This window comes from Vulpes vulpes, chromosome 2, assembly GCF_048418805.1.
Source record: "Vulpes vulpes isolate BD-2025 chromosome 2, VulVul3, whole genome shotgun sequence".
NCBI classification, from domain to species: Eukaryota; Metazoa; Chordata; class Mammalia; order Carnivora; family Canidae; genus Vulpes; species Vulpes vulpes.
This window is the reverse complement of record NC_132781.1, coordinates 37,022,956-37,041,914: the sequence shown is the minus strand read 5'-3', so window position 1 is coordinate 37,041,914 and position 18,959 is coordinate 37,022,956. Positions and strand designations below refer to the sequence as shown.

The 18,959-nt window shown below is 40.4% G+C and overlaps 2 protein-coding genes across 16 annotated transcripts in view; one reads left to right on the top strand and one right to left on the bottom strand.

Annotated features, from left to right (window-relative positions):
* TADA2A (transcriptional adaptor 2A) overlaps window positions 1-16,835 on the bottom strand; it is a 51,963-nt gene extending 35,128 nt beyond the window's left edge. For 3 of the 9 annotated variants that reach the window (XM_072747671.1, XM_072747666.1, XM_072747672.1), the window contains exons 1-4: window positions 16,746-16,823; window positions 13,655-13,780; window positions 6,345-6,451; window positions 5,267-5,326 (exon numbers count right to left, since the gene is read on the bottom strand). In XM_072747671.1, coding sequence (XP_072603772.1) covers window positions 5,267-5,326; window positions 6,345-6,451; window positions 13,655-13,679 — 192 coding nt within the window. In that variant the 5' untranslated portion in view covers window positions 13,680-13,780; window positions 16,746-16,823. Of the gene's footprint in view, window positions 1-5,266; window positions 5,327-6,344; window positions 6,452-13,654; window positions 13,781-16,745 lie in introns of all 9 variants that reach the window. The other 6 variants (XM_072747673.1, XM_072747668.1, XM_072747665.1 and 3 more) reach the window with 5 other exon arrangements.
* A 15-nt stretch (window positions 16,836-16,850) lies between these two features.
* ACACA (acetyl-CoA carboxylase alpha) overlaps window positions 16,851-18,959 on the top strand; it is a 307,669-nt gene continuing 305,560 nt past the window's right edge. For 5 of the 7 annotated variants that reach the window (XM_072747661.1, XM_072747660.1, XM_072747659.1 and 2 more), the window contains exon 1: window positions 16,851-17,379. In XM_072747661.1, coding sequence (XP_072603762.1) covers window positions 17,342-17,379 — 38 coding nt within the window. In that variant the 5' untranslated portion in view covers window positions 16,851-17,341. The remainder of the gene's footprint in view (window positions 17,380-18,959) is intronic. The other 2 variants (XM_072747657.1, XM_025996096.2) reach the window with 1 other exon arrangement.

Here is an 18,959-nt window from a genome sequence, read left to right as displayed (position 1 = left end):
TGTTCTAGAAGTTATTTTTAAAAGGTGACATGAAAAGTCCTCAAATTACAAAGGCATTGCATTTAGAAATTGTTATACCTTTTGTGATGACAAAAAAAACTCCATGATTTGTGAAATTACAATGCTAATAAGCAACATATTTTTATCTGAGCACATACTATGAACATGCCCAGCACATGAGGTACCATGAAATCCAAAAATAGTCTATGTCATATATTCAGTCTATGTCTATATTCGTACTAATAAATCTGGCAAATATCATAAATACATATAAATATGAAAACTCATAGTTGAAGAGCCCATGTTATTTCTAGAACTGTACTTTAGGAAATTAGTCTTCATCAACTTTATTGTGAGTTAAGACTTTCTACATCAAAAAATAAATGGGCACAAGGGAGTTTCCCTTAAAGTTCAATCAGTGTTATTCAATTCCTGAACCCAATCTCAGCCTTACTAACCAAAACCTCTAAGAGTAGGGCTTAGGAAATCTATAATTTTAAGAAGCTCCCAGATGATTCTTAGGCACTAGAGTTTAAGATCACTGGTATAAAGGGTGTGGCAGAAAGAGGTGCTTTTGACTTGTTCAAGGTTCTAAGAATTATAAGACAAAAATAGGCATAGAACTCAGAAATCTTGATTAATGCACCACCCACCACAGCATGAGTAACTTCCAAAAATACAGCACTGTGAGATGACAAAAGTACTAAAAACCATTTAAAGTTTTCCGTGGCTTCAGAAAGAAAGAAAGAAAAAGAACCCCAAAAAAACCACCAAAAACCCCCAAAACAAAAAAACTAAAGTTTTTAGTGGCTTCATTGTGTAGAAGGCAAAATTTGGTCATCATTCCTACAGAAGGAAAGAGACTTCTTTTCCTTATCTGGGAATAGAAAAGATTGGCAGGAAAAAAAGGAGTATTAGTAACCTCCAAAAACTCCCCAAAGTAAAGGACAGATTTCTGAAATGTGTTTGTATGGGTGTTGAATATGTAAGAAAAGGATGATGTAATCAGAAGACTTAATTGGCCTTGGAGTGAAACTTAGTGCCTTCAGCATTATGTGGAAGGCATGATGCCCAGAAAAGCTGGAGAGCGCATGCTCAGTTTTCCTACAGTGGATGACCATCAATATACCCAGCCTATACTGGATTATCCTGTAAGGAACTGTGAAAGCAATTCAAATGAAAAAGTTTGTGTTCTGGTTCTAGGCCTTTTTGTGTGAATTTGGGAAGAAAAAACCAGTTTTCTCAAGATCTGATACACTGGTGAAATGAACTCAAAAGTCATAGATAATTTGACCACATCTTCCCAACTGTTCCTTCATCTTGCAATTGACAAAGTAGAAATAAAAATTATTCATATGAAAAGATGTTTCACATATCTTATCAAAAAATGTTAATTAAAACAGAGTTGCCACTATATCCCTATTAGAATGGCCAAAATGAAAAATACTGGTATCGAATGCTGGTGAAGGTGTAGAGCAATAGGAACTCTCACTTGTTGCTAGTGGGAATGCAAAATGGTACAGCCACTTTGGAAGACAAATTTGGCAGTTTCTTGCAGAACTAAACAACTCCTACCTTGTGATCCAGCAGTTGCACTCCTTGTTATTTACCCAAAAGAGCTGAAAACTTATGTCCACACAAAAACCTGTACATGGAAGTTTATAACAGTTTTTTAAAAATTTATTTTATTTTTTAAATTTATTTCAGAGGGAGAGAGAGAGAGAGAGTGCACCAGAGCAGGAGGAGGGAAAAGCAGACTCTCTGCTAAGCAATGAGCCTGATGAAGGGCTAGATCCCAGGACCTGGAGATCACGACCTGAGCCAAAAGTAGACACTTAACCGACTGAGCCACCCAGGGACTCCAACAGCATTTTTTTAAAAGATTTTATTTTCAGAGAGTGAGCGAGCGAGCGAGCAACAGGAGCAGGGGGAATGGCAGAGGGAGAAGTAGATTCCCCAATGAGCAAGAAGCCCAATGTGGTACAACACCAAGAGTGAACTCTGATGTAAATGTGGACTCTGGAGTGACGCCTGGGTGGCTCAGTGGTTGAGCATCTGCCTTTGGCTCAGGTCGTGATCCCGGGGTCCTGGGTTCAAGTCCTGCACTGGGCTCCCTACTGGGAGCCTGCTTCTCCCTCTGCCTTTTTCTGCCCCTCTGTGTGTCTCTCATGAATAAACAAATAAAATCTTGAAAAAAAAAAAAAGTGGACTCTGGATGATAATGACAAGTCAATGTAGGTTTATCAGTTATAACAAATGTACCACTCTCATGGGAGATACTTTTAATGGGAGAGATTATACACGCTTTGGGGCAGAAGATATATGGGAAATCTCCATAATTTCTATTCAATTTTGCTGCAAACATATAATACTCTACAAAACAAAGTCTAGCCCCATGGGCCGGGGCCCCCCCGCCCCTCCTGCCCCTCCCCCGCCCCACTCAAAAAACAAAACAAAACAAAACAAAACAAAAACAAAGTCTAATATAAAAAATATTGTTTTAGATTTGAGAAAGAGAGTGAGCATGAGCAGGGGCAGAGGCAGAGGGAGAAGCAGACTCCCTGCTGAGCAAGGAGCTTGACGAGGGACTCGATCCTAGGGCCCTGGGATCATAACCTGAGCCAAAGGAAGATGCCTAACCAACTAAGCCACCCAGGCACCCCCTAAAAAAATTTTATTCCAAATCTTATAATTAGCGGAGAAACTATTTAGAAGACTGAAGGTGTCTAGAAAGAAGTAGGAGAAGGCTAGTCAGTTGGCTGCCAAGAACTCTTACTAAATGAGCATTTTATGGACCAGGATCTGACTCTCAGCATTAGAGGCTCAGGACCTCATCTTTTTCTTTTTTTTAAAAAAGAGTTCTTTTATTTATTTGACAGTGAGATAAAAAGAGCCAGAGCGCACATGCGGGGGGAATGGCAGAGGGAGAGGGAGAAGCAGGCTCCCCACTGAGCAGGGAGCCTGATGTGGGGCTCAATCCCAAGACCCTGAGGTCATGACCTGAGCCGAAGGCAGATGCTTAACCAACTGAGCCACCCAAGCGCCCCTCAGAAACCCATCTTAAATAGGACCCCACACATAATCAGACTCAGAGATGCTAATTTACCCTTCCTAAACTTTTCAGAGACTGAAGTAGATACATTATGGCACTGTGATAGGCAGAATTTCAAAGATGTGCCCCTCTCCCCCAAGATTCCTGTCCCCTCATTATTCAATCAAATAGTAAATAGATATTGCTCTGAGGGAACTCTGCTGAAGGGATTAAGGCACTAATCAGCTGACCTTAGCCTAGATAATTTGGGTAGGCCCAATGTAATGACCCAAGCCTTCAAAAGTAGAAGAGGGGGCAGCCCTGGTGGCACAGCGGTTTAGTGCCGCCTGCAGCCCGGGGTGTGATCCTGGAGACCTGGGATCGAGTCCCACATCGGGCTTCCTGCATGGAGCCTGCTTCTCCCTCTCCCTCTGCCTGTGTCTCTGCCTCTCTCTCGCTCTCTCTGACTGAATAAATAAATACATCTTAAAAATAAATAAATAAATAAATAAATAAATAAATAAATAAATAAATAAAAAAAAGTAGAAGAGGGAGGCAGGAAAGAGATGCCTGCCTAGCTCAGTTGGAAAAACATGCAACTCTTGATCCTGGGGTTATGAGTTCAAGCCCCATATTGGGTGTAGAGACTAAATAAATAAACAAGATGTCCTTTAAAAAAGGAGGAGGGAGGCAGGAGAGTTGGAGAGATTCAGCACAGAGGCAGCAGGAGAGGTCAGAGAGGTTCCAGGCATTTTTCATCAATCACCCTCAAGAACTCCTGGCCATTGCTAGCTTCAAATATAGAAAAAGGGAGCTCTCTAGTGGCTCAGAACAAGCCCTGGCCAACAGCCAATAAGGGAAGAGTAGCATCAGTCCTACAACCTCAAGGCAATGAATTTTGCCAACTGGAATGCAGATGGAAGCAAACTGGAAGCAGACTCTCCCAGGGCCTCTAGATAACAGCCCAAGCTAGCAAACACCTTCATTTTGACATTATGGGACCTGCAGCCTACTGGTCTTCTGACCTACATAATTGTGAGACGATAAATTTGTGTTCTTAGGCCACTTAATTTTTTAATTTAAAAAAATTTTTTTCCTTAGGCCATTTCATAATTTGTTATAGAAGCAATAGGAAACTAATACAAGTATAAATGGATTGATCTACAACGTAAAATTATTACTGCTAAGATGCCCAGCCAGTATTCCTTCCTGTGAGAAAAACTGAATGGGAGGCCAAATGTAACTTATTTTCTGATAATTGACAAAACTATCTTGACAAAGATATACACATCTGCCAAGCAGACCAGATATTCATTTTGGCTTATCAAAGTACCCATTCCTCTGGCTAGAGCTTGGAAGGGATACCACCAACATCTGCCTCTCATTCTTTCTTTAGAGGTGGCAGTACAATCAATCAACTTCAAGTCCTCTTCTGGCCTATAAGCCAATCTGTCTCTTCAAAGTGATTTTATATATCATTCACATTATATATCGTTCACTTTTTTAATCTTTTTAAAGATTTTATTTATTTATTTGAGAGACAGAGAGAGAGCGCACACGCATAAGTAGAGGGGAGAGGCAGAGTGAGAAGCAGACTTCCCACTGAGCAGGGAGCCTGATGCAGAGCTCAATCCCAGGACACTGAGATCATGACCTGAGCCAAAGGCAGCTGTTCAACTGACCGAACCACTCAGGCGCACCTCAATGTTCATTGTATAACTTAACTCAGAGGGTAACTAATTTCCGCAAGGCAGGAGGAGAGAGTAAAGTTCACCACTGCCCACATAATAATATCAAACAGCAACATTTACTACGTGTTTATCAGTGAACCAGTAATGCAGTGTACCTCTTATCCTTATATCAGTAAATCTCAATAAGCACTTTTTTTAATCTCTCAATTTTTTAAAAGTAAACTACCCTCACAACTGGGCTTAAATTCACAACACTGAGCTCAAGAGTCACATGCTCTACTGACTGAGCCAGCCAAGCGCCCCTCAATAAGTACTTTCAAATTCCTTCCAAGTTTGAAACAAAAATCTAAGTATATAAAATGATTTTTGAACTTAATTGTCTTCATAGATCCATAAAACCCTGAAACACTTACTAGGAAATGATTACCTAATTCAGAAGAGAAGGAAAGAAAAGGGAAGGAGATACTTGGAGGTGAAGAAAAATAGATATTCCCAGTACAATACATGACAAAGGAATAGAAATTCCCTGCAACTTCACCATTACCATTATCTCATAAGTATGATCACTTTGATGTTTCTTATACTCAAATCCTCGAGTGAAACACTGCAAAAGAAAGGAAAAGTAAGTTACCAAAAAGCTACTTTTTGAAATGCTTTCTTATAGGATAAAAGATGGTTTGGGGGTGCTCTACTCTTATGATGAGTTTTTAAGAATTCATTTAATCTTGTCTGCAGCCACAAGAGGATGGTTATATTCCTGATCACAGTTCTTCAGTGGCCCTCACAGAGGAGAAAACAATCTGAATAAAAGGCTTCTTCCTAGGACATCTCCTCTTTTGATGAGAACATAAGCCCTCGAATCAGACTCAGTAAATCTGAATCGTAGCTCTATACTTAAGTATTTAGGCAATTCTAAGACATGTAGTTTTTCATATTTTAAAACTCTAAAATGAGGATTCATCTTGTAATAAAAAGCCATTTTATTTTTTCTAAAATGAAAATAGCCATCTGTCATTTCTAAAATTGGGATGCTTCTTACAATCAACAGCGTCTTGGATCCAATAAAATATGGTATTTGCTGAGTGACCTTGAGCAAACTACTTAAACTCTCTTTGCCCGAGTTTCCTTTATAAAATGGGGATGCTAATCATACCTACTTCATAGGGTTATAGTGATGAACTAAAGATTAATTCACATAAATTACTCAAAAGAGTGCCTGACAACAAAGTAAGCACTTGTAATTAGTATTATTACTACCATCATCCACAGAATGATTTGTTTCCTTGTTTGTCACCTGCCCAAAGATCACTCTTCAATAATAGTATCATAGGTGCTATAGAAACGAATAATCCTTCAATTGTTTCCTGTAGGCCCAATACTTGAAATCTATGGCAGAAACAGTGTTGAGCATTAGGTTGATATAGAGATGTAGAATATTCAACAGTCTGTCATCCATCTGCTCTGTTCCCCAACTTTTCACTGATAAAATGTGTAATGGAAGACAAAGTAGGAGAGATACATTTAATAAGATATGGTCCTTTTGAGTATTTGACAGTCATCTCTGAATTTACTATATCCATAAAACTAGGCCAGGAGTGGCAAACCTCTCCTTAATGAGTTACCTGTAAGCAGAGGAAAAAAGGAGGTGGCCCACATTCAGCACACTTGATATAAGGCTCCATGAGGTAGGAGGAGCAGCCTCGGCAAGGTGGCTTATCAGAGGGATCATCTAGAACAAAAAGAAAAATGTATCAGCTTCAAAACATGTTATGATTACCTAAAATTCAAGGTGAAAATCAGCAACTACACAGGTGGTGAGCTGTGCAGAAGACTCAGCTTGTCTTGGAAATAAGATGAGCTCATTCTAAATAAGAAAACACAAAAATTACATTCCTTTTTTCTTTCAGGGCAGCTTTATTCTTTCCTATAGTAATATCTACTACTATAAATATCATTTAAATAGATATAACCCTTGCAGAGAAATTTACAAATATAAGCTTTCCTTTCTAGTTATTTTTCCAGGAGAGAAAATGTCACATACTTACACAACACATATATATATTTTTAGATAAAGCAAATCTGACAAAATGTTAATGACTGTTAAATGTAGGTAGTGGCCAACTGTACTGTTCTTTCAACTTTTCTGTAAGTCTACAAATTTTTATAATAAAAAGTTGGGGGAAAAAAACTCCTTTAAATATACGTCTTACTGGGATCCCTGGGTGGCGCAGCGGTTTGGCGCCTGCCTTTGGCCCAGGGCGCGATCCTGGAGACCGGGATCGAATCCCACATCGGGCTCCCGGTGCATGGAGCCCGCTTCTCCCTCTGCCTGTGTCTCTGCCAATCTCTCTCTCTCTCTGTGACTATCATAAATAAATAAAAAAAAAAATAAAAAAAAAATAAAAATAAAAAATAAATATACGTCTTACGATCTACCACTTTATATCTGAGTTGAGATTTAAACCCTGGAAAGCTCCCTTCCTTTCTCTCACAGTAAGCAGAGAGCATAGCATACCTTCTTCCAGTTCCAATGATGGTACTATTACTGAAATATTAAGGCAAGAAGTAAAATCCAGGGGTGCCAGGGTGGCTCAGTCAGTTAAGCGTCTGCCCTCAGCTCAGGTCATGATCCCAGGGTGTTGGGATGGAGCCCCACATAGGGTTCCCTGCTCAGCAAGGAGCCTGCCACTCCCCCACCCCTCCCACTTATGCTCTCTCTCTCAAATAAATAAATAAAAATCTTAAAAAAGAAAAAAGAAAAAGTACAATCCAAACTCTCTAAAGTGGTATAAAAGCCAATATGTGTGTCCCTGGTTGCCCCAAACTCTGCCTCTTTAAAGTCAGGGCAACCTAGCAGAGTTGTTCTCTGTGACAGCAGGAGTCTAAGAAAACACAGGCTTTGAAGGTAGATGAAAGAATTTAATCTGCTTAGCCTGGGGCAGGATTTCTCACATTCTGTAATAGCATTTTCCTTTCTAAAGCCCAAGAAACACTCTTCAAGGCACTTTCCCTCCTTCAAGTGATGATTATTGTTCTTTGTATTTGTTTCTAAATGAAGACCTGGAGGAAAATAATGGGAGAGAAACATAATCCTTTTGGCAATAGCTTCAAAATAAATACATAGAACAGCAACTAACCCACTTCTCCCATTTTAAATTTTGACATGGAAGAACAAAATTATTTTATATTAAGTGCCAGATGATAATTTTTACCAGATTACCTTCTTTCTCACGTCCTTTTATTTTTTTAATTAATTATTTTTTAAAGATTTTATTGATTTATTCATGAGAGACACAGAGAGGGAGAGGCAGAGACACAGGCAGAGGGTGAAGCAGGCTCCATGCAGGGAGCCTGATGTTGGACTCATCCTGGGCCTCCAGGATCACACCTTGGGCCAAAGCCAGGCACTAAACCACTGAGCCACACGGGGATACCCATTCACATCCTTTTAATGATATAAGCTTATTTATTTTTCTTTATTTTTCTTTCCTCAGGGGGAAAAAAAAAATCAGTCACTGGCCAAAGTAAAGAGTTTTTAAACCTTCACATCGAGAAGTAATTATTTCATAAAACTGACCCAATTTATAGCTTTAAATTTTTTTTTTCAGTGTTACATGAATCAAGGAGGATTTATTTATTTATTTATTTTTAATTTTTATTTATTTATGATAGTCACACACACACAGAGAGAGAGAGGCAGAGACACAGGCAGAGGGAGAAGCAGGCTCCATGCACCGGGAGCCCGACATGGGATTCGATCCCGGGTCTCCAGGATCGCGCCCTAGGCCAAAGGCAGGCGCCAAACTGCTGCGCCACCCAGGGATCCCAGCTTTAAAATTTTTATGTAAGAAAAGCATAAAGTCATTCTCTACTAACATTTTGATTTCCAGCCTTTCTTCCATGTATGGGTGTGTATATATTTTAATAAAAGTGATACTATAGGGGCGCCTGGGTGGCTCAGGGCATGATCCTGGGGTCCTGGGATTGGGACCTGCAATAGGCTCCCCACAGGGAGCCTGCTTCTCCCTCTGCCTATGTCTCTGCCTGTGTCTCTCGTGAATAAATAAATAAAATCCTAAAAAAAGGGGGGGGGATACTATATGCGATGTTTTGTAGCCTTTTTTCCCACTTAACAATATACCGGCAACATCTTTCATGACAGTACATACATCTTCCTTGTTCTCTTTAATAGATGAATACTATTCCACTGTAACAATCATCTAACCTAATAGTTTTGAACTGCCCACCTAGGGAGGCATTTTGGAAATCTGAGGAAATGCTTCCTTTGTTGTCACAATGACTAGAGAGCACTACTACCATTTAACAGGTGAGGAGCAGGGATGCTAGATATTCTACAAGGCTCAAGACATTCCCACACAACAAAGAAGTGGCCTGTGTCCTATACAACTTTGAAATGTCCTATCAGACATTCAAGATGATGAAAAACCTGTTCATAATTACATGACCTAGAACTTAATTCCATGTTACATATAAAACAAAATGTTTTTGACAGCCTTAATATGTACTTAATTTTCCAGGAAGGCAACTGCATGTACTTCTACAGGAGATTATATCTTGTTTTGTTCGGAACTTTACCAAGAGTTATTCAGGCTTGTGGGATTTCTGAGTCACCAATACAACACACATGAATCACTGCTTTTGTAGTTGTAAGAGTCACAGTGATTCAACATATGGGTGCAAGCATCTGACTACTTAAGTCATTATGTCTTCTACTGAAATCATGTCTAAACATATTGAGGTACATATTATTTTAAAATAAATTATGTTAGTTCATTATTTTCTTTTGTTTATTCTTTGTATTATGGTTAAGCCATTATTATTTCTGTTTCTTTGACATCATGGATGTAGATGTGTTATGTTACCTATGTATTTCATTTCCAAAGAGTAAATGAGCTCTAAAAATATTATAAAAAGAAAACATGGGGCCTCCTAAGGTTGAAAACAACTTATCTAATCAGTTCTCTACTGGTGGGCACTTATATTGTTTCCAATTTTTCACTATTATGAAGAATGCTATTGTGTTCTTCAGAATATATATTTTTCTAGAACTAGAACTGTTGAGCACAGAGGGTTTTTGATAGTCAAACTATCCTTCACAAAGATATTCTAGAACTTTTCTATAACCTAAGAGTAAGGAAAGGCTTTTTTACCATCATTCAAAATCCAAAGGCGATAAAATTAATAAACTTGACTACATAAATACAAACAAAAAACTTTATTGGCAAAAAACACCGTAAGCAAAATAAAAAGGCAAATAAGCTAAAAAAAAAATTTGAAAACATATTACAGACAAAGAGCTAAAGTCCCCATTATATAAAAACTTTTAAAAACTGAGGGGAAAAAAGAAAGAACAAAAATCCTATTGTAAAACAAAGATAATTAGAAGAAAAAGAGATAGACCAAAAAATGGCCCTTTTAAACATATGAAAAGACACTCAATTTCACTCATAACAGAAATCTATACTGAGAACTTCTCACCCATCAGACTAGCAAAAGTTCAAAAGCCTGATAATACTTTCTTAGAATGTGGAGAAATAGGCATTCTCATATATTGCTGATGGGAATGCATTAGAACATTATTTGGAATTACAAACTACTACCTCGATGTCCAAGCACTGAAGAATAGTAGTTTAACAAACAATGGAGTACCTAAACAATGGAGTCCTATGCAACTATAAAAAAAAAAAAAAGAAAGAACTATCTTTATAAACTAAAATAGTATATCCAGAAGATTCTATTAAATGAAAAAAAACACACTGTAAAAATGTACACATTTGTTTGGGAAAAACCCCAAACAAACATGTCTGTTTATTTTCACAAAAAGAAATAAAAGACAGATAAACTAGGAAACAATGAAGTTGGATACCTACAAAGAGCTGGCAGAGGGGGAATGGAATGGAAGAAACATAGGAGGGAGTAATCATTCTCCAAATATATATTTTATTGTTTTGACTTTTGGAAGTGTACTTATATTCTACAAATTTATTTTAAAAAATCACATTAATAAATATAAAAAGGGAAAACTAAAAACAGTATGAACAGATGAACCTGATAGTATCTTTTATGCTTTTTAATTTTTATAAAAGATTTTATTTATGTATTCATGAGAGACACAGAGAGAGAGAGAGGCAGAGACACAGGCAGAGAAAGAAGCAGGCTCCTCACCAGGAGCCTGATGTGGGACTTGATCCCAGGACCCTGGGATCACGACCTGAGCCAAAGGCAGACGCTCAACCGCTGAGCTACCTAGGTGCCCTGAACCTGATAGTATTTCAGAATACTATAACCACACTGAAAAAGGAAAAACAAAATCTAAACTTATGAACACTTAACAATATACCTTCAGTTTTGGGTGATGCAAACAAATCTTGAACTTGTGGAAGGAGGTCTGTTTTATGTAGTGGTAGGTAAAAAAGCAACTCTGACATAATTTTGGATGTATTAAAAGACTGAGCAAATGAGTAAACGTGCTGATGTTGGCTGCCAAGGTTCTCACAGAGGAAAGGACACACAAATAAAGAATGGGGGAAAACAAGGAAAAAGCCTCTGAAGATGAACTTGAGGTATCAATGTGAACTCATGATTTCTTAAAAGTGTATGTATTGGTATATATGCATATGGCATATATGCACATATATTTCATAGCTCTGTGGGCCAAGGATCCAAGATGCAAAGATATGCTAGTAGTAATGAGCAATGACCAGATCTTGATCTCTTAATGTCACTCCTCTCTAAAAGGAACCAGGGTTCCTCAGAGAAGTGGTTGATTCCAGGGCTGGGGCAGAGAAGATGCAAGATGCACCTGGAACATGTAGCCAAAAGGTAAGGAGACGCTCAAAAAAGTGGTGGGTGTGATTAAGGATGTAGGAGCCAGATTGAAGGAACTCACAGAGGTCAAACTGGGACAATCTGAAAGCCAAAATAATTAAGTATGATAAAGAAATATAAACCTTGATAAAATAGTAATTTGTGTGTCCACACTTATAATAAATAAAAACATCAATTAAATAATGGACACAGGGCTCTTGATTATATAATCAAGAAATTATATAATATTATATATATTACACGTAACAATATAATTGTATAATAATATATATATAAGTGCTAACTAGCAAATGCGGAGAGTGCTGGAACTGGGGGAAAAACATGATTTTGCATGATGGTAGAGACTGGATCAGGCAAAAATCATAATGTATGTTAAATCTAGGGAGAAATTTTGGTGAGTGGGATATTTTATGGCCTGAAAGTGTCTCCCTATGGGTTATTTATTACATGCAAGGGAAAAATACAAATTACACAACGGAGAACTCAGATACCATGACTGGGTTTTCAAAACCATTATCACCAGTGAGGTATAGAGCAAGACCAAACAAATCCAATACGAGAAACCTCTGTTTTAAAAATGAGAGGGAGAAAGGGCCTGTCTTCTTCAAAAGTGTCAATGTCACTAAAGACAAAGGCTGTGGTAATGTTTCAGTTTAAAGGAGACTAAAGATACATAGCAACTTAATATAAGACTTGACCCCTAAAAAAAAAAGACGATAGATTGTATAAAAATATCTAATTGATGTTAAATTTACTAGTTGATAACTCTACTGAAATTATATAATAAAATATCCCAGGCAGCCCTGGTGGCACAGTGGTTTAGCGCCGCCTGCAGCTCAGGGTGTGATCCTGGAGACCCGGGATCGAGTCCCATGTCGGGCTCCCTGCATGAAGCCTGCTTCTCCCTCTGCCTGTGTCTCTGCCTCTCTCTGTATCTCTCATGAATAAGTAAATTAAAAAAAAAAACTTAAAAAAAATAAACTAAAATAAATAAATAATGAATAAATAAAATATCCCCATTCTTAGGAAATAAACACTAAAGTGTGTAGGGTAAAGGGCCAGGATATATGTCTCTTACCCTTAAATGATTCTGAAAAAAAAAATGCAGTGTCTATGTCTGCCTGTACATATTATATATATATATAAATCATATAGAGGTACTTATACGTATATTTACAGATAAACAGAGAATACACACAAATAGAGTAAGAGATTAACGGTATATAGGGATCCCTTGGTTCTTAATCTTATTCTTTTAATTTTCTTGTACGTTTGAAATTATCTCCAAATAAAAATCTTAAAAATTATTTTAAAAAGAGAACGAGAATGATTTCAGTTTACACTTTCAGCATCAGGAAAATTCATTTAGGTTTTCTCCATGTGTAAAACGAGAGATTTGAACTGGATGTGTTTGAAGACTTCATTCTGTCCTAAATTTATATAGATAGGGAATGTGATAAGAGAGCAAATAAGAGGTCCTTTAAGAAATTGCTGAAAAGGAAACAATACCCCAGAGTGCCTTTCTGTTTCTTCTCATTGCAGCACTACTAACATCTAACAATAGAATTTCTATTTCTGCCAAATCTCTTCTCATCATAAACAAAGAAGAGGCAGTATATTTTTTCTCCATAGCAATGGCTGCCTGAATTTATTTCATACACATACAATTTCCTGCATTATTATTATACTGTGGTTCACTCTTAGAACACAAGTTCCACCTAAAAGGAAAGGGGGGAGAGAAGCATGTCTTTTATTCCATACTGACATTATTTCTTATCAAGGCATCTAAAATATGTTATTGGTTCTAAAGAGAAATTCAACTGCTTTCTTAAGTCTAACTGCAGGTTAATCATACTATGTTTGAGCATAGTTTTCTTACAAGACCTAGGATGATATGTCTGTGTCATGTGTTTAGTGAGCAATCAATAAGTATTGGTTAATTTTATTTTGATTTGATACTGTTATTCCTTTAGGATCAGATTTGCAGGGCTTTAACTTCCAAGTGCTTATTTTTCTTCTTTGATCAACTTCCACTTGAGTTTGCTGCTAATATTCACCTGGGGCTTGTTGCCACTATACTTACTGCTAAAGGAACCCAAACGGTCCATTCCCTAATTTGCAAACAGTCTTGTTTGATCTTCCTCAATGCAGCGCTCCCTTAAGGAGATGTCAGAACTGGCCAACACATACATCAAAGCTTGATGATCCCCTATGAATAAACAAAAACGGCACATAGATCAGGAAATAATTCAAAGGAGGGCAGCCCCGGTGGCGCAGCCGTTTAGCACTGCCTGCAGCCGGGGGTTTGATCCTGGGGACCCTGGATCAAGTCCCACATCAGGCTCCCTGCATGGAGCCTGCTTCTCCCTCTGCCTGTGCCTCTGCCTCTCTCTCTCTCTCTCTGTGTGTCTCTATGAATAAATAAATAAAATCTTTAAAAAAAAAATTCAAAGGAACAAGATATAGAGAAGAAAATGCAACATATTCAATTCTACCACATTCTAGCTTTGCAATGCTAAGCAAATTATTTTGTTAAATTTTAAGGGTTTTTAAAAAAGATTTATTTTAGAAAGAGAGTACATGGAGGGGCAGAGGGAGAGAGAGAAAAATCTCAAGCAGATTCCCCACTAATCTCAGAGCCTGATGCAGGGCTCAATCCCATGACCCCAAGATCATGACCTGAACCAAAATCAAGAGTCAGACACTTAACTGACTTAGTCACTCAGGCGCCCCTGTTTTGAGTTTTATTTAAGTAATCTCTGCATTCAATGTGGGGCTCAAACCCATGACCCCGAGAAATCAAAAGTCACACGCTCCTCTGACTGAGCCAGTAAGGTTCCCCGATTATTTTGTCTTTATTAAGCCTGTATTCCCTCTGTAAAGCGGGTATGAGAAATAGTATCTACCTCCTAAAGTTACTGTGAGGATTAAATATCAAAATCCATATATAAATGTACCATGGTACCTGGCCCCTAGTAAGCCCTGCATAATGACTACATATCTCTAATAAACAATTACTGTTTTTCTCTATCTAGTATCACTTCTCTCCTTAACCCTTCTTTCCTTTGGGAAACTGACCCACATTTCATACGGTCCTGGTGGGATTACCAATCACAATTCTGTATACCGCACCCCGACAGCTAAAGCAACCAGATCTCTTATGAAAATCCCAGTCTTGAGTAAGACATACAAGGGCAGAAGGCAGTTGGATCCCAGTTATTCACTAATCAAAGAATTTGGTCCATGAGCTCTGGCTATTGAGATCCCCACCCCCAAGGGTGGCCCAACTGTTTAGAGTTTTTTCATTTACCCTTTTTTTTTCTTTTTAAAGATTTTATTTATTTATTCATGAGAGATAGAGACATAGGTAGAGGGAGAAGCAAAGCAGGCACCATGCAGGGAGCCCAATGCCAGACATGATCCCGAGTCTCCAGGATCAGGCCCTGGGCTGAAGGTGGTGCTAAACCGCTGAACCACCCAGGCTGCCCTGAACAAATATTTAATGTTTGTTGTACATTATACAAAGTATTTTCTTGAAAGTAGAAATGAAATCCTACTTCACCCTAACTCAAGAAAACCTCTCTCCTTCTTCTATAGTCCCACAGCTTCTCTTTTCCGGCATCACAGTCTACTTTGTGGGGATTACTTCTGAATGCATATTTTTTTCCCATTTCTAGACTAAATGAAAGCAGGGACTACTGTCCAGCACATATCCGTATGTACCAAATGCCAGAGAAAGAACTCAAGAAATAAAATGTAATGGACAAATGTTAATTTTACAAAAGGTTAATTCATCTTTAATTCTCCTGGAATGACTTCTTTCATCTGGCGTGCTGAGCCGGGAGTATAATTCACCATTAAGTCTATATGCCATTCAGATAACATTGCTGTCAATGAACTTGTCTTTTTAAGTGGGCTGGGATAGGATGCCGTCCTCTAGTCCTAGGAAAAGTTAGTCTTTGAAGAAAAATGGGTTTAGCAAGGGGTATTATGCACTCGTTAATAAAATAATGGCCAAGGGCAGCCCCGGTGGCTCAGTTTAGCGCCGCCTTCTGCCCAGGGCCTGACCCTGGAGACCCTGGATCAAGTCCCATGTTGGGCTCCAAGCGTGGAGCCTGCCCCCCTCTCTGTGTGTGTCTCTCATTAATCAATAAATAAAATCTTAAAAAAAAAAAAAAAAAGGCCAAGTGAACTTTACTCATGTGCCAAGTACTGTGGAACCACTCACTGTATGTGGATTATCTCTCTAAATCCTCACAACCAAAAATAAATAAATAAATAAATAAATAAATAAATAAATAAATAAATCCTCACAACCTTCAGACATGCTGTTTTTTCAAATAAGGAAATGAAGCTCTGAAAGACAGGTACTTGCACAATGTCTGAAAGGTAGTAAACAGCAGCGACACTTCAACAGAGGTTAATACTAACGGTCAAGTAATGGATGTATACATTCTTCATGTCATGAGCACAATATTGCAATAAGCAGAATTTTTTTCCTCTCCTTTCTCACAAGAGACATTTCTGACACCAATATCCATGAAAGGATGGGTGGTAGCTCCAAATTAACATCTGCCAAATTCAAAGTCCCTAGGAGGAGGAAGGGAGGCACCGCGAAGAACCGCCTTCGCTGTGGTGCAGGGGACAGACAGGTGCAGGGTCTGTAGTTTTGCAGACGAGGCTGAGCTCCTCACTTCGTTCCTGAAGCTGTATGATCTTGGGCAAGTCATTTTTCCTGAGCCTCAGTCGGCCTCAGCTCCAAAATGGAGCTGAACTACCCAGTGTTGCAAGGCCTACTTGAAAACTCGAAAAAGTAACGTCGGTCAGGTGCACCACACAGGGCGGCTGTTCCGGGCGTAATCAGGCGCGCCCCAGCAGAGACAGCAATCCCGAGGCCGGGGCGGCGCAGGGCCGCCCAGGGGGCGGGGCGAGCCGGGGACGCCGAGGGGCGGGCCCCACGGGTCAGGCCGGGCCCGCGCCCCCCTCCCCCAGGCGTGGCGTGGCCCGGCGCCGCAAGCCCGTCTGCGGGTCCGCAGGCCGCGTTTCCCCGGGGGCCGCCAGGGCCCGCAGCCCGCCCCCTCCCCCTCCGCCCCTTCGCCGTGCCCGCCACCCCCTCGGCCGCGAGAGGGGCTCGCGCACCGCCGCCACCCGGGCCGCAACGCCTCGTGCCTCACCTCACCGCGTCCCCTCCTCCGCGCCGAGGAGCCGCCACCCGCGCGCGCGCGCCCCCGGGGTGCGTGCTCGCTCCCGAGCGGCACAGGCGCGAGCGCGTCGCCGCCGCCCCTCCCCGGCCCTCGCGGCGCCGCCGCCACCGCCCCCTCGGCCCGCGCCCCGGCCTCGCCGCGCGCCAGCCGCGGTCCTGTGGCAGAGGCCCGGGGGTGCAAGGGCGGAGTGAGCGGCCTGCCTGAGTCCGGGCGGCGGTCCCTTTTGCGCGAGGCGCGTTGGCGGTCGCCGGAGGCTTGCCGGTGCGTGGCGCCGTTCGATCCGCTTCAGAGTGCGGTGAGGTGGAGCGGGCCGGTTCTGTCCTGCTTTTGTGTTTCTAACTTTCCCACCCCCAACCCTCTCTGCCGCCCCTGTTGCAGCGAAGGCAGCTGAGGCCACGCGGGGCTTGCCAGTGCTGCTCGTGGATTAACCAGACTGACTGGTGTAGGGGTAAACAGGGTACGTTTTACTCAGATGCTTCTGGAACGTCGAAATTCTCCTCTTTGGAAAGAACCATCATCCCCTCTTTGGGCTTCAGGGGCCCAGATTGAGGCGCGATGATGAGAGGATGTGGTGGTCCACTCTGATGTCAATCTTGAGGGTTAGGTACGTCCCAACGTCTCTTATTACTACTACTAATTATTATAATAGCTGCTATTTGTCAAGTATTTATTTCTTGCATGCCAGAAATTGTACAAAGGTGGTCACATCCTTGGTGTCATGTAATCTTCAAAAACGACCTTATGAGGCAGGCACCATTATTACCCCCATTTTCCAGGTGAAGACATTTAGACTGGCTTATAAGTAACTTGGGAACACACGGCTAGAAAGTGTTGGGGGAAAAAGAAAAAAAACCGAAAGTGTTGGGGAGGGGGATTCAAGCCGTGATAATCTTCACCATTATGCTGTTGCACCTGTTTAGAAGTCTTTCATAAATGTGCCCAACCTCGCTTTGAATTCATTTGCATTTTCTGCTGGTGTGGCCTCTTTATTCATCTTTTAGTATACGAATGCTACAAATTTGTGCTAAAAAATAATCAGAACATTCACCCAAGTGAAAATAACGTGAAAGCCAGCTCTCACCGTTTTAAACAAACAGTTAACACTTTGGTATACTCTTCCAGACATTTTCCTGTGTATCATGTCAGTAGATACAATATAGTGTAGTTTTACATTCGATGTATCCTGCAAATCTATTTAGTCACTTAGCCAACAAATATTTAACGAGCGGACAGTCTTCCAGGTGTTGAGAACTCAGCGGTGAACAAAACAGTCTCTGCCTCATATAATAGTGGGGGAGATTGATAAGAAACAACATACATGTTACTAAATATTAGATCATGCCCGGTAATGTGGCAAGTTTTATGGAAAAAAATAAAAAAGAATAAAGGGATGAGTGATGTGGGCATGGTCCACTGCATGCCAGCCGGGGTCCTGTGGCAGAGGCCCCAGGGGTTATAGGGCAGACTGAGCATCCTGCCTGACTTGAGTAGATGAGGTAGACAGGGAAGGCTTACTTATTTGAAAGAGCACATAAGCAGAAACCTAGTCATTAAATAAGAGTGGCAGCACATGGATTTCCAGAGGGAAACTAGGAGAAGCAGCAATTGCAATGGCCCTGAGATAGGGACTTGCTTGGCCTGTTGAAGAAGCAAGGAGACCCCTGTGGCTACAGCACAGCAAATTAGAGAAATAAGTTGGGAAACAGGCAGAAACCAGATTGTGCATCAAGTCATAAGCCATGGTTGGACTTTAGATTTGGGAGGGAATGTGGTAGAGTACCACAGAAGAGTTGGAAGCAAAGGAGTAATCAGATTTTTTATGTTTTGACAGAAGAAGACTTCTATTTAGGGTTTAACAATTTGGAAAACATTTTGCCAAGGAGTGTGGATTCATATTATAGGTATTTTATTTTACTTTATTTTTATTTTATTTATGTATTTATTTATAAATTGGAGTTCAATTTGCCGACATATAGCATACTACCCAGTGCTCATCCAGTCAAATGCCACCCTCAGTGCCTGTCACCCCAGTCACCCCAACTCCCCACCCACCTCCCTTTCCACTACCCCTTGTTTGTTTCCCAGAGTTAGGAGTCTCTCATGTTTTGTCACCCTCACTGATAATTTTCACTCATTTTCTCTCCTTTCCCCCTTTATTCCCTTTCACTATTTTTTATATTCCCC